Source organism: Cucurbita pepo, chromosome LG15, assembly GCF_002806865.2.
Source record: "Cucurbita pepo subsp. pepo cultivar mu-cu-16 chromosome LG15, ASM280686v2, whole genome shotgun sequence".
Taxonomy (NCBI): Eukaryota; Viridiplantae; Streptophyta; class Magnoliopsida; order Cucurbitales; family Cucurbitaceae; genus Cucurbita; species Cucurbita pepo.
Window position 1 is genome coordinate 1,418,089 of NC_036652.1, and position 12,748 is coordinate 1,430,836.

General features: G+C 33.7%; 2 protein-coding genes across 2 annotated transcripts; one reads left to right on the forward strand and one right to left on the reverse strand.

Moving 5' to 3' along the window:
- Positions 1-138: 138 nt before the first annotated feature.
- On the reverse strand, positions 139-3,566 carry LOC111811889 (bifunctional pinoresinol-lariciresinol reductase 2-like). Its single transcript, XM_023698938.1, has 4 exons — positions 3,109-3,566; positions 1,616-1,856; positions 324-721; positions 139-274 (listed from the first exon to the last, which is right to left on the reverse strand). The coding sequence occupies exons 1-3, from the start codon at positions 3,436-3,438 to the stop codon at positions 354-356; spliced, it is 939 nt and encodes a 312-aa protein (XP_023554706.1). The 5' UTR covers positions 3,439-3,566; the 3' UTR covers positions 139-274; positions 324-353.
- Positions 3,567-8,353: 4,787 nt separating this feature from the next.
- Positions 8,354-10,586, forward strand: LOC111776322 (isoflavone reductase homolog). The gene is made up of 4 exons (XM_023655747.1): positions 8,354-8,683; positions 9,398-9,638; positions 10,050-10,253; positions 10,337-10,586. The coding sequence occupies exons 1-4, from the start codon at positions 8,363-8,365 to the stop codon at positions 10,495-10,497; spliced, it is 927 nt and encodes a 308-aa protein (XP_023511515.1). The 5' UTR covers positions 8,354-8,362; the 3' UTR covers positions 10,498-10,586.
- Positions 10,587-12,748: the final 2,162 nt, after the last annotated feature.

A 12,748-nucleotide genomic window follows, 5' to 3' on the forward strand; every position in this document is an offset into this window, starting at 1 on the left:
AGAATTTGGTTAAAATAAAACAAAAATGTTCTTTTTACTCCATTTTTAAAGTTTACGTTGGATTTTATATAGTTCAAAAGAAATTTTTTGACCTTTTATGAGTGGTAACATTCATATTTTATGATTATAATTAGTCCGTAGGTAAATATAATCTTACATTATTGTAGATTATGATCCACACACAAAGTTTATAATAATGGAAGCTTCATTGGCATGAATTCTAACACATGATTTGATCAGTTCTGTTCATGTTATATGAATCCAAATGAAGTTTTTAAAAATACATAAATTAGATAAATACGAGTTTGATTTGGAACACAAACGGCTTATTTTTAGTGTTTGCATGTTGGGTCTTAAACGTAGCGTTTCATGTATTCCTCCACACTTGTGTAGCTAACTTCTGGATAGAGACTGCAAGCTTCTTCAGCACCATCCCCTATTTCAAAGTTGGCAAGACATCCCTCAAAGCATACATGATAATAGTGAGTTAGCCCCACTTGCTCTGCATAGCCTTGACCTTTCATGTTAGCTAGAAACTCTTGATCAGAAATGGAGCTCTTTGTGAGCTCTTTTCCTATCAATTTCTCCCAAATCTCAACGACTTCTCTTTGTGATAATATGTTCTCGGGTGGCCTTATGTACACCGTTTTGTTTAGGGTTCGAGGGTCGTCAATCGTCTTCATGGTGTATGTTGCAATGTCGTCTTCATCCACGTATATTGCTGTCACCATTTACCACGAAAAAAAAAAAAGTGTTCATATAAGACAAGTTATGTAATAACTACAAAAAAAACATTCGGAGATATTAATAAATGTCTAGGTTGTTGCACCCTGACCTAAGTGGGATCGAGACATATTAGACCGATATAGATATTGGAGAGAATCTTAATAAATGTCTAGGTCCTTATCTTACACGTTGACCTGAATGGGATCGAGGCATATAGACCTATATAGACAGTAGAGAGAATCTTAATAAATGTCTAGGTCCTTGTCTTGTACCCCAACCCAAGTGGGGTCGAGACATATTAGACCTATATAGACGGTAGAGAGAATCTTAATAATGCCTAGGTCCTTGTTTTGCACCCCGATCCGAGCGGGGTCGAGACATATTAGACCTACATTGAAGGTAGAGAGAATCTTAATAATGCTAGGTCCTTGTCTTGCACCCTGACCTGAGTAGGATCAAGGCATATTAGACCTATATAGATGGTAGAAAGAATCTTAATAAATATCTATGTCCTTGTTTTGCACCCCAACCCGAGTGGCATCAAGGTATATTAAACCTATATAGACGGCAGAGAGAATTATCTAATCTAAATTTATATTTAGACTTTCAAACTTTAAGGTAAGTTTCAATTAGTCTCGAATATGAAACCCTACATACACCACACCTTATAAACTAATGATGGAGATCTAGGGTACGATTGACACGTTTAGTGGGACGATTCAAAAGCTGCCACAAGACTCGCATGAATCCCACATGTAAATCAATATCTTAACACGTGTCTCCCACTAAATATTTTGAAATCGAGTTCTCTATTACTCAAATTAAGCTAACCTCATTTAACGTTTAGAGTATATATATGCATGCATACGTAAAGGGGAGAGTATAGAACCTTTTTGATTGCCATCTCCAAGGAGAGAAACATGATGTTTGGAAGGAAGGATGAAGCCAGGTTGACATAAACCACCAAGAAAGTAACCAGCAAAACAGTTTGCAGAGATGTAAGTGAAAGGGATTTTAGCTTCTTCTATGGCTTTCCTCACCACCATTTTATCATCAAACGTCACCCTCCCCGGCTCCATCGCGTTCTTCATTCTCGCCGGGTCGGTCCCGAACTCCGACGGTAAAAATCTCTATAAAAATAATTTCAAATTTTATTTTAATGAAAATTCAAACAAAAAATATCGAATAATTTACATAAAAAGATTATTTTATTTACATTAATTATATTAATGATAAAATAATACTAAATCTAAATTTTGGTGAATAGGTTAGGATTTTAGTTTTTAATTCAATTATTATTATTGTTGGTTCGAATATTAATTTTTATTTTCAAGATCCAACACGTGAAGGATGGTGGAAAAAATAATGCTAAGTTTAAATTAAATAAAATAAATAAATAAATAAATAAATAATACCTGTTCTAGGTGCTGGACGGACTTTCCAAAGTCACCAAACATAATTATTACAAATAATGAATTTTTTTTTATTATGTTAATATATAAAATGTAATACCTTCAATTTTGGAGAAAAAAAAAATACTTATTTAATATAAGGTAAACTAAATATTTAATCAATTACCCGCTAAATTAATTAAAAAAAATATATCTACAAATTTCTAAAATAATACCCATAAATTTTCAAAAGTTTGATCGTGTCCTATTTATTTTAAAAATATCTTAAATTTTTAATAGTATTTCAAAATTATGCTTCAAAAAATTTCACTAATACCCTTTAATTTTAAAAAAAAGTTCAAAAATACCCTTACTATAAATATTATGCATCTTTTTATCCTTATAAAAAAAAATTAAAAAAATTCTTATAATTGTTGATCAATACCTCATAGATTACCTCTAAATTTTTTTAATATTGTTATGAAAGTTTATGTACTACAACAATAACATTTTTTTATTTTTTAAAAAAGTTCAAAAATGTTTTTAAAGTTTTTAAGAAAATTTAAAAGGCATTTTTCAAGTTTATTTAAAAAATTTAAGAGTAGGAATAAAATAGAAGGTTTTTACAAAACCTTTGAAAACCCAAAATTGAACGGAATTTTCGGAGTTTTAAAAGATTTAACCAATCCAAATCCGAGAAAAGTTGAATAGTCTAGATTGGTCGGAATATCTAGTCATATATACCCTCTTAGTGAATGGAATAGATCAACCTATCAATTTTGCAGATAAATATGAACTATTAACTAATATCAGATTGGCAAAGTTCAACGAGTTTGTTCGTTATTTTCATGTCTCTTAATTTCATCTATATTCGATACAAATCACCACTAAAACGAAAAGCTTAGATCAATATGAACGACGAAGAACGGTAGTGATTATCATTCCTATAAACGACGTAAAAGACTTTCGAGTAATCAAAATATAATGTTACCTTAACATTTGGAGCCTCCTTGATGGCATGAACAAGGTTGAGTTGAAGAAGAATATGATGAGATCTAATATGAACACCAGAGATAGCAGAAATGACAACATCCACAAGCTTGACAGCCTCAACAAGGCTGTTATGATCATTAAAAGAAGCACAAACCAAATGGGCTCCTTCTCTCTTGAATGACAAAAGAAGCTCCACTTTCTCTATATCAACGCCCATTTCTTGCCTTTGTAACACATAGGTTTGATACCCTAACCTCAAACTTGCCCTCACCAATCTCTTCCCCAAGTACCCTGTTCCTCCAATTATCAACACTTTGTTCTTCCCCATATCTCTCTCCCAATCTCTCCCAATCTCTCTCCCAATCTCTCCCAATCTCTCTCCCAATCTCTCCCAATCTCTCTCTCTCTCTCTATGAGAATGAAGGTGGTGGGAAGAGGGAAAGATATAGAGAGGATGTGGGGTTGAAATGATTTTTGTTTTGAAATATTTTTGGAGCTCTTGACAAATGAAGCTTACCTACAACATCTTTTTGCTTTTATCTTTGAAGTGAAGAGAAGACTACTTGTTTTTCTTCTAATCTTTGCTTTGATTCTTTGTTGTTTATAAATTTAGGTTAGATTTCGAGCCTTAAACTTTAGTTTTGTGTTTACGATTTTGTGTTTAGTAAGTTTCTGAGCTCGAGATCTTGATTTGTTCGATGGTTAAAAGGGCCACCGCTAGTAGATATTGTTCTGTTTGAACTTTCCCTTAGGGCTTTAAAATGCGTCTTTCAGAGTTACATAATGGAATCGGTGCTCATCTAGATACTGTCCTCTTTGGGCTTTCCCCTTCCGGATTTCCCTTTAAGGTTTTTGGGCTTTCCCTTATGAGTTTCCCCATTACGAGTTTGCTAGTGAAAAGTTTCCACACTCTTATAAATGGTGTTTTGTTCCCCAACAAATGTGAGATTGTGTCTCGAAGGAATGTTGGATTCTCACAATATTTTAAGTTTTATTCATAACAAGTTATTTATAGATTCTTAGACCAGATCGGGTTCTCGGTCCAACCATTCCCTTGTCTCTTAGGCTCACTAGCTAATTCCCAACAACCTTAGGTGCTAGGTGTTACAATCGCACTTTTCTTGGCAGCGGACTTTTGCGATTGTGCCGCTCTCACTCCCAATACTGAGTGAATCAAGCCAATTTGGGTTTGCAGTGCTTACGGTTGGGCAATGTACGCTCCAGCCTCTTGCTCTGTTTTGAGAAGAAGGTTTTAGAAAATGGGGTAGAGAGATTTTTGAAAGAGAGTTTGAAGGAAAGGTTGGAAACAACTTTATATGGCTATAAAGGCAACACAACGACTTAAAAACTTTATGGACAGAGAGAATTTGACAGTTAGTCGCATCCCCCTATAATACATTTTGAGGCGATTCATGTCTGACAGGCCTAGATGTGATTTCACTAAACAGTCATACAAAATTTAGGTGGGAGAAGTTGACGGCTGATCGGATCCCCCTGTAGTACATTCTGGGGCATTTCATGTCTACTAAGCGTAGACATGATTCTGCCGAAACGTCATACACTTGGAAAATACAATAAGGAAATTATACCTCATGAAAGCAGTAAAAGGAAAGCGATAAAGTTATACAAGACAAGAGTTTTAGCATGTAACGAGTATGCGGCTATGAGCAACACGACTTGAACAAACATGACTGTGACACTAGGTCGTGGACTGACTTCACAAATAATGAGATATATATATTTTTTATTATATTTAATATATAAAATGTAATTTCCTAAACTTAGAAAAGTAATGATAATCGGCGGAATATGCATAAATTTATTAAAATTAAAACACGTATTATATTATAAATTATATAATATTGTAAAATAATTTAATATTCAAAATTTATAATAATAATTAAGATTAAAATAAATATTTAATCATTTAAAAATTTTAAGCTTTCAAAAGTTGGTTAATATTTTTTAAACTATTTAAAAAATATATATATCTATCCTAAATATTATATAATATTAGATAAATAACTAAAATCTCATAAAATTAAAATTAAATATTTATAAGTTACGATACATCACTAAAATTGCTTAAATCATCTTAAATGTTATTACTGTGTAGGTTGTAATGCAAAATCATATCTTTGACGGTCTCTTATTGCATGACTTCCATTATGAAAGAATTGAGGTGTCGTCATTTTTTCTTGTTAAGTTGCTGCTCTTCACGATCATTTTGTAATTTTCTTTTAAGTCTTTCGTTCTTTTTGAATCGGCATAAAACATAATCTGAATCTACCGCTTGTTGTATCGAATCTTGATGTAAGCTATATTCATGCATAATCCATTCCCCATGTTGCTCGGGCAACTGGACATTCTCGTATCTAAAATGTATTCAATGACTTAAATGTTCCAAGGACACAAACATAAGGTTAAAGATTCTAACAAAAATTGAAATCAAAATGACAGAACGAACCTAAAACGTTTGCAATAGCCGATTATTGTTTTATCAGTTTTGGTAGCAAAAATTGGATTGGCTGAGTTCTCGCCACTCCATGTACCGTTGGCCAAGCCGACCTTGCGGTTGATATGCGCCGACAAACGTCCAAAGTTATTGGTGGACCTCTTGAGTTTGGTGAAGAAATAGAGATCTTTGTCGTTCGTGCCTCCAAAATGTAGCCAGATTTCCCATGGCTCCATTTCTCTATAAAGATCACAGTCCAAGACTGCACCTTTGAAATATGGTTGGCCTTTTAGCGGATGTGGTTAATATTTTCCTACTTTTAAAAGAATTTAAAAAATACCTTTTAAATTTATTTTAAAAATACTTTTGAATTTTAATTTCAATTTGGACTTCCTTTTTCCCTTTTTATCAAACNAAAAAAAAAAAAAAAAAAAAAAAAAAAAAATAATAATAATAATAATAATAAATAATAATAAATAAATAAATAAATGATCGCAAAGTCAAATATATTGAAAAAAAATGTGTAAAGTTTTTAAGGTATTGACTTGAATTCACCTACCCTTCCTTTTTTTTTTCTTTTTTTTTTTACATATTTGAGATGAAATTAATAAAAAAAAATTACCTTAAAAACTTTTAAAATATATTTTTAAAAATTTAAGGATATTAATTTTAATTTTTTTTTTTTAAATACCCGTTAACTTAAAAAATAAATAAATAAATTATATATATATATTTGAATTCTAATTTAAAAATACCCTTTAAAAATGTTGTCATATATTTTACTTAATTTTATTCTTTGAAACATTTAAAAACAAAATTACAATTTTCACCCTAAAATATGATAATAAGTTTTTTTTTAAATTATGTTTTCTTCAAGGGTTATTTTCTATTTTAATATAGAAAAAAATGTAAAACTTTTTAAAATGAAATTTTTAATTCATAATTTTGATATGTGTAAGACAAGGGTGGTCACTGCAACTTGTAGCTCCACTAAGTCGGGAGGATTTTTTGGTTAAATATATTACAAGATGTTTTTCCATACTTTCCAGGTTCAGTATGTTTTTTAAAAAACAATTATGGAACTTCATCAAAGCTATCACGAGCCATTATAACAAGCTCAACAGTATTTGACTGAGTGAAAATTTTCATCAGTTGGAGTAACGTTTTTTAAGACTCAAGGAATTGGCACAACTCAGTAAAACGAGTTAATTGTTGAGACTGATAATATAAAAATGACATATTTTGACAGTAATAACTTGCTTTATGTTCGGTAACGACTTAAATAAGATTCTCGCTCAATTTTTTTTTTTTTTTTTAAGAAAATTTTAATTAATTTGTTTTATTTGAAGAATATTTTAAAGGGAGTGAAAATAGAAGGAAAAAAAAAACAAAATAAATAAATAAATGTTTGTGTGGTTGTTGGGATAAGAAATAAGCAAAACTCAAGTGCAAGCCATCTCAATATTCCATTCCCACAATTAATGTATTATATATATATATATATATATATATATATCCATTATTATTATTATTATTATTTTCAATTGTCGTTGTTTCTAGAGAATGTTAGGTGGCCAAATTAAATTAAAACTTAATAAATAAATATTAATTGCATTATTAATTGTGATATTTGTTTTTAGTCAAAGAAATTTGGTATTTGGAAAGGTTTTTTTAAAATTAATTAATTCAAATATAATAAAATTAATTTCTAAGTAATAAATTTACCTATTCCTTTTTATATATTTATTTATTTTCTAATTTTTATCCATTTTTTTAAATTTTATATTTCAATCTTGTAGATAGTTTTCTTTTTAATTTTTTATATATATTTATTTTAAAAAATTAATGGGTAATTTATATTTTTGAATGTAATTAAAAATATAAAATATCAAAAAAAAATATAATAGAATGTTCAACGTCATTTATAAAAATTTAAATTTTAATATACATATTGATTGGGGGTAATTCGGTGTTTTGGGTAAGGTTGGAGACAGGAATATAATCTATGTCCCTGACCCTGTTTATCAAATGACAAAAATCTCTACTTGTTCCCTATCACAATCGCACTTTTGATGGCAGCGGACTTGCGATTGTGCAACACTCACTTTCTAACGACAAGTGAGCTAAGCCAATTCGTTCTTGCGTCGTCTACGGCCAAACGACGTATGCTCGAGCCTCTAGCCTCGATTTTAAGAGAATGTTTTAAAAAACGAGGGCAGAGAGAGATTTTCGAAATAACAACGGCTCACAGTATATAACCTTGGGTAGGGAAAAGTTAACAACTAGTTGTATCCCCTGTATACATTCTGAGCCATTTCATGTCTGAGAGGCTTAGACATGATATTTCTGAAACAACACTAGAATATGAAAAGACATAAAGGGTTGGGCTTGTCATGGGCATACGGCCATGGGCGACACGCCTTGGACGAGCATGACTGTGACACTCCCTTCCTCTCGTTTAAATGAAAAATTTTCATCTGGTTCGAGTAAGGTCTATGATAGGTCTCTTCCCTTCGGGTTAAATGGACATTTCTACTTCTAATTGAATATCAACTACAAATTTTATTCAAATCATGGTTTTATTTAATAATTTAATTAATTTGGAGGTTCAATTTCAATCACCTATTGAATATATAACTTGATCGATAAAGATATTATTGTCGGATAAAGATATTGTCGGAAAAGTTTGTGGACTTGACAGCCGCCTAACTTGACTTGAAAGTGAAGAGAGAGAGAGAGAGATGAAGGGTATAAAGGGGAGAAAGTGGGTTTAATAATTGGAAGAGGTAAAGGAAAGATGAAGGTTCTTGTGGTGGGTGGGAGTGGCTATTTGGGGAAGAGGATTGTGAAGGCCAGCCTTTTGGAGGGGCACCAGACGTATGTGGTTCAACGGCCTGAGATTGGTCTCGACATTGAGAAGCTTCAGCTCCTGCTCTCCTTTAAGAGACAGGGGGCGGTTCTCGTGCCCGCCTCTTTCTCGGACTTTCACAGCCTTGTCGACGCGGTGAAGCGAGTCGACGTCGTGATATCGGCCATGTCCGGTGTCCATTTCAGGTCACATAACCTTCTCCTCCAACTCAAGCTTGTTGAAGCCATTCGAGTTGCTGGCAATATCAAGGTTTTCTTTCTTACCCTCTGCTTTTCATCGGATAACCTGACTAATCTGGACTACTTGACTCAAACTATAAATGATTGGTTGGGTTGGGCTGAGTTAGACTTTTTTCGATATAGGCTGGGTTGGATTTTTGGAAAATAAAAAATTCGGTTTAGTTTGGGGGTGTATGTTTTTTGGTTGGATCAATTCGGCCAACAAAAAAATAGGGTTACGGTGAGATTTCACATCAATTGGAGAGAGAACGAAACATTTCTTATAAGGGTGTGGAAACTTCTCCCTAGTAGACCTCCTAGACGCGTTTTAAAATCGTGAGGCTGACGGCGATATGTAACGGGTTAAAACGGACAATATCTGCTAACGATGGACTTCGGCTGTTAAAAATGGTTTAGAGTCATATACTAAGCAGTGTATCAGGGGGTCGCTCGTCCCAAAGGGTAGATTGTGAGATCCTACATGGGTTAGAGAGGAGAATGAAACATTCATTACAAGGGTGTGAAAACCTCAATCTAGTAGACAACATGTTCTAAAACCGTGAGGTATCGGGAACCCAGTTCAACTGGTTGGGTTGTGAACTGTATTTGGATTGATCGGGACACCAATAAAATTTTCCGAGACTCCAACGCTATATCTTTTAAGTTGACCGGTGATTTAACTGAAACAAACCGACTAGTTTATTGGGATTCTTGATACTAACAAGTTATATTTGAAATTATATAGAGATTCTTACCATCAGAGTACGGGATAGACCCAGCAAGAATGAAAGATGCACTCGAACCCGGAAGAGAAACATTTGATCAAAAAATGATAGTAAGAAAAGCAATAGAAGAAGCCAACATTCCTTTCACCTATGTCTCAGCCAACTGCTTTGCCGGTTACTTTGCCGGTAGCCTGTCTGAGATGCACACTCTTGTTCCTCCAACTCATCAAGTTACCCTTTATGGAGATGGCAACGTTAAAGGTAACCCACCACCGATTATTCTTAATACAAACTCGAACGCAATTCTTTTTATTTTTCAACATTAGGGGTTGGTGAAATCGGCGGTCAAACTTTAACTTTTTGGTCAATGATATATTGTTAAAGAATAACGTCGTTTAAATAGAGAGACGTTCATTTAACTCACAGGGTCCATCATATATGGAGTGAAAAATCTCGGTTTAAATGGAGAATGGTCTATTAGCTAAACGGGTATTACCCGTTTCCATTCCTGCCCTGTCTACCTCGACCCTGCAACTTCCACGGAGAGAAATAGGGTTTCGATCTTTCTGAAAATAAGTGATAAATTTTATAAGAATAGAGATTGATCACGTCCCGACCCACTCTGTGGACATCTCTATTTAAATCTAAATAATTTCATGACAAAATTTACAGCGGTATACGTGGACGAAGATGACATTGCAACGTACGTCGTGAAGGCAGCAACCGACCCTCGAACTATGAATAAAACAGTGTATATTAGACCTCCACACAACATTCTCTCCCAAAGAGAAATGGTTGAGAAATGGGAAGAACTTTCTGGAAAGGTATTAGAAAAGAAGAGTATTTCTCCTCAAGACTTTCTTGCAAGGATGAAAGGTAAAGATTTATTTATTTATTTTATTTTATTTTTAAGAAAAATAAAAAATATATAATTTATTAAGAGAATAATATTGATGCAGATTTGGACTTGGGGCAGCGGGCTGGATTGGGACATTTTTATCACATATTCTTTGATGGTTGTATGACCAATTTTGAAGTACGAGAAGACGAAGAAGCTTCGAAGCTTTATCCCGAAGTGAACTATACTCGTATGGATGATTATCTCAAGATTTACTTATGAGCACTTTAATTATCAACTTTATAGGCTGTTACTGTATGCATCACGTGATTAATGTGTACGGAAAATATCCCTTTAAGATATTTTATAAAGGTGTCGTGAACGTATCATTAAAAATAAAAATTTTAAAACAGCGTAGTCGTAAGTAACAAAGCGGAAGATAAATGACATAAATTTAACTAACCTAAGGACTATTAAACAAAATGTGACTACTTTGACATTAGTTCCATGACCTTAATCGCATGTTGTCATCTGTACATGGATCGTCTTACTTTTACCTAGAAAATAAGACTAGCACATGACTTGAGTATTTTAAGAAATACTCGGTAAGTAACTCCACCGTTGGAGTAGGAAAATGTTGTTGGTGACAACAGAAAACTGAAGTGAGATTGAGAGGAGGAGTGATTTGAATGATGGGGAGGGAGGTCCTTGTATAGGGGGATTCCCGGAGTTGGTTGGGATTTTTGTGGATGAAATTGAATTCACCTCCTCCTTCTCTTCCGTAGTATCTAATTCAAACTTCTATTATTAGCTTCAACACCCTCCCTCAAACTGAATTCTGCGGAAATCAGTTTAGGACTTCACTTCATCTTCTTGATATACATCTTGGATTCTGCACATCCTCATCTTTCTTCTAAGCTTCTCGAACAATGGTTGTTTCAAGGGCTTTGTGAATAGGTCTGCGATTTGTTCATCACTTCGGCAAAAGTTGAGTTCAATAATGCCTTCTTTACACAAATCACGCAAGAAATGAAATCGAACATCGATGTGCTTGCTCCTTCCATGCAACACAGGATTTTTAGACAACTTAATAGTTGACATATTATCACAATATATAACCGTCGTACCTGGTTGCTTCTGATTAAGAATTTCAAGCATTTTTCTTAACCAAATTGCTTGGCACGAGCATGCTGCTGCTGCCACAAATTCTGCTTCTGTAGTTGAGAGTGTTACAATAGGTTGCTTCTTTGAAGACCAGCAAATAGCTCCTGAACTCATCATGAAAATACTTCCTGAAGTACTTTTACGATCGTCTATATCACCTGCATAGTCGCTATCTGTATAGCCAACCATCTTCGGATCATCTCCTTTCTTGTAGAATACCCCCAAATAAAAAGTTCCTCTCACATAACGAAGTATCCTTCTTGCTGCATTGAGATGTTTTTCCGTTGGATGCTCCATGTAACGACTTATCATACTAACCGCATACATGATGTCTGGTCTTGTTGAAGTTAGGTACATCAAACTTCCCACAATTTGTTTGAAGTACCTATTATCAACCTCTCGCCCTTCAATATCCTTGTGCAACTTCAAACCCAATTCTGATGGAGTTCCAAATGTGCACTCATCCAATTTCAATCTTTCAAGTCATTCTTGAGCATATTTCTTCTGACAGATAAAGTGACCTGCGGGAGTTTGAGTAACTTCTACTCCAAGAAAATATCTCATCAAGCCAAGATCTGTCATTTCAAATTTCTTCATCATGCTCTTCTTAAAAAATTTAAACATTTCTTCACTATTGCCAGTAAATATTAAATCATCAACGTATAAGCAAATAATGATAATGTTACCTCCCTTTTCAGTTTTCACATACAACGTATGTTCATACGGGCATTTAGTGAATCCCATCTTTTCAAAATGAGAATCAATGCGACTGTACCATGCCCTCGGAGCTTGCTTCAAACCGTACAAAGTTTTCTTCAACTTGTATACTTGTTCCTCTTCAAACNGTATCTTCTTTCTTCACCATCAAACTTTTGGCGACGATATTTAACGTCAACGGATATAGACGGTTGGTGGTCATCTTCATCTTAGCAATCGATCCTCTTTTGGAGTCATAAATCTAACATTCATCATTTTGGAATGTGATCACATACCTCTTTTCTTGTAACTGATCGATACTAAGTAAGTTGACCTTCAAATCAGGAATGTAGAATACATTATAAATAGACTCTACAAAGCCATTTCTAGTCTTGATATCTACGGTTCCTTTCCCCATCACTTGGAGAGTTGAATTGTTGCCGAGAGAAACCGTAGTATGAAAATTTTCATCTAGAGTTGAGAAGAATTCCTTACAACCTGTCATATGATTGCTGCATCCAGAGTCTACGACCCATACACCTTGATCTGCAACCTTCATAGCATGGAATGACATTAATAATGTTTCTTCTTCTCTTCTCTCCACAAAATTGGATTGATCTCTTTTCTCCTTTTGGAGCCTGGTATAGCATTCATTTTTGTAATGTCCAAGGCG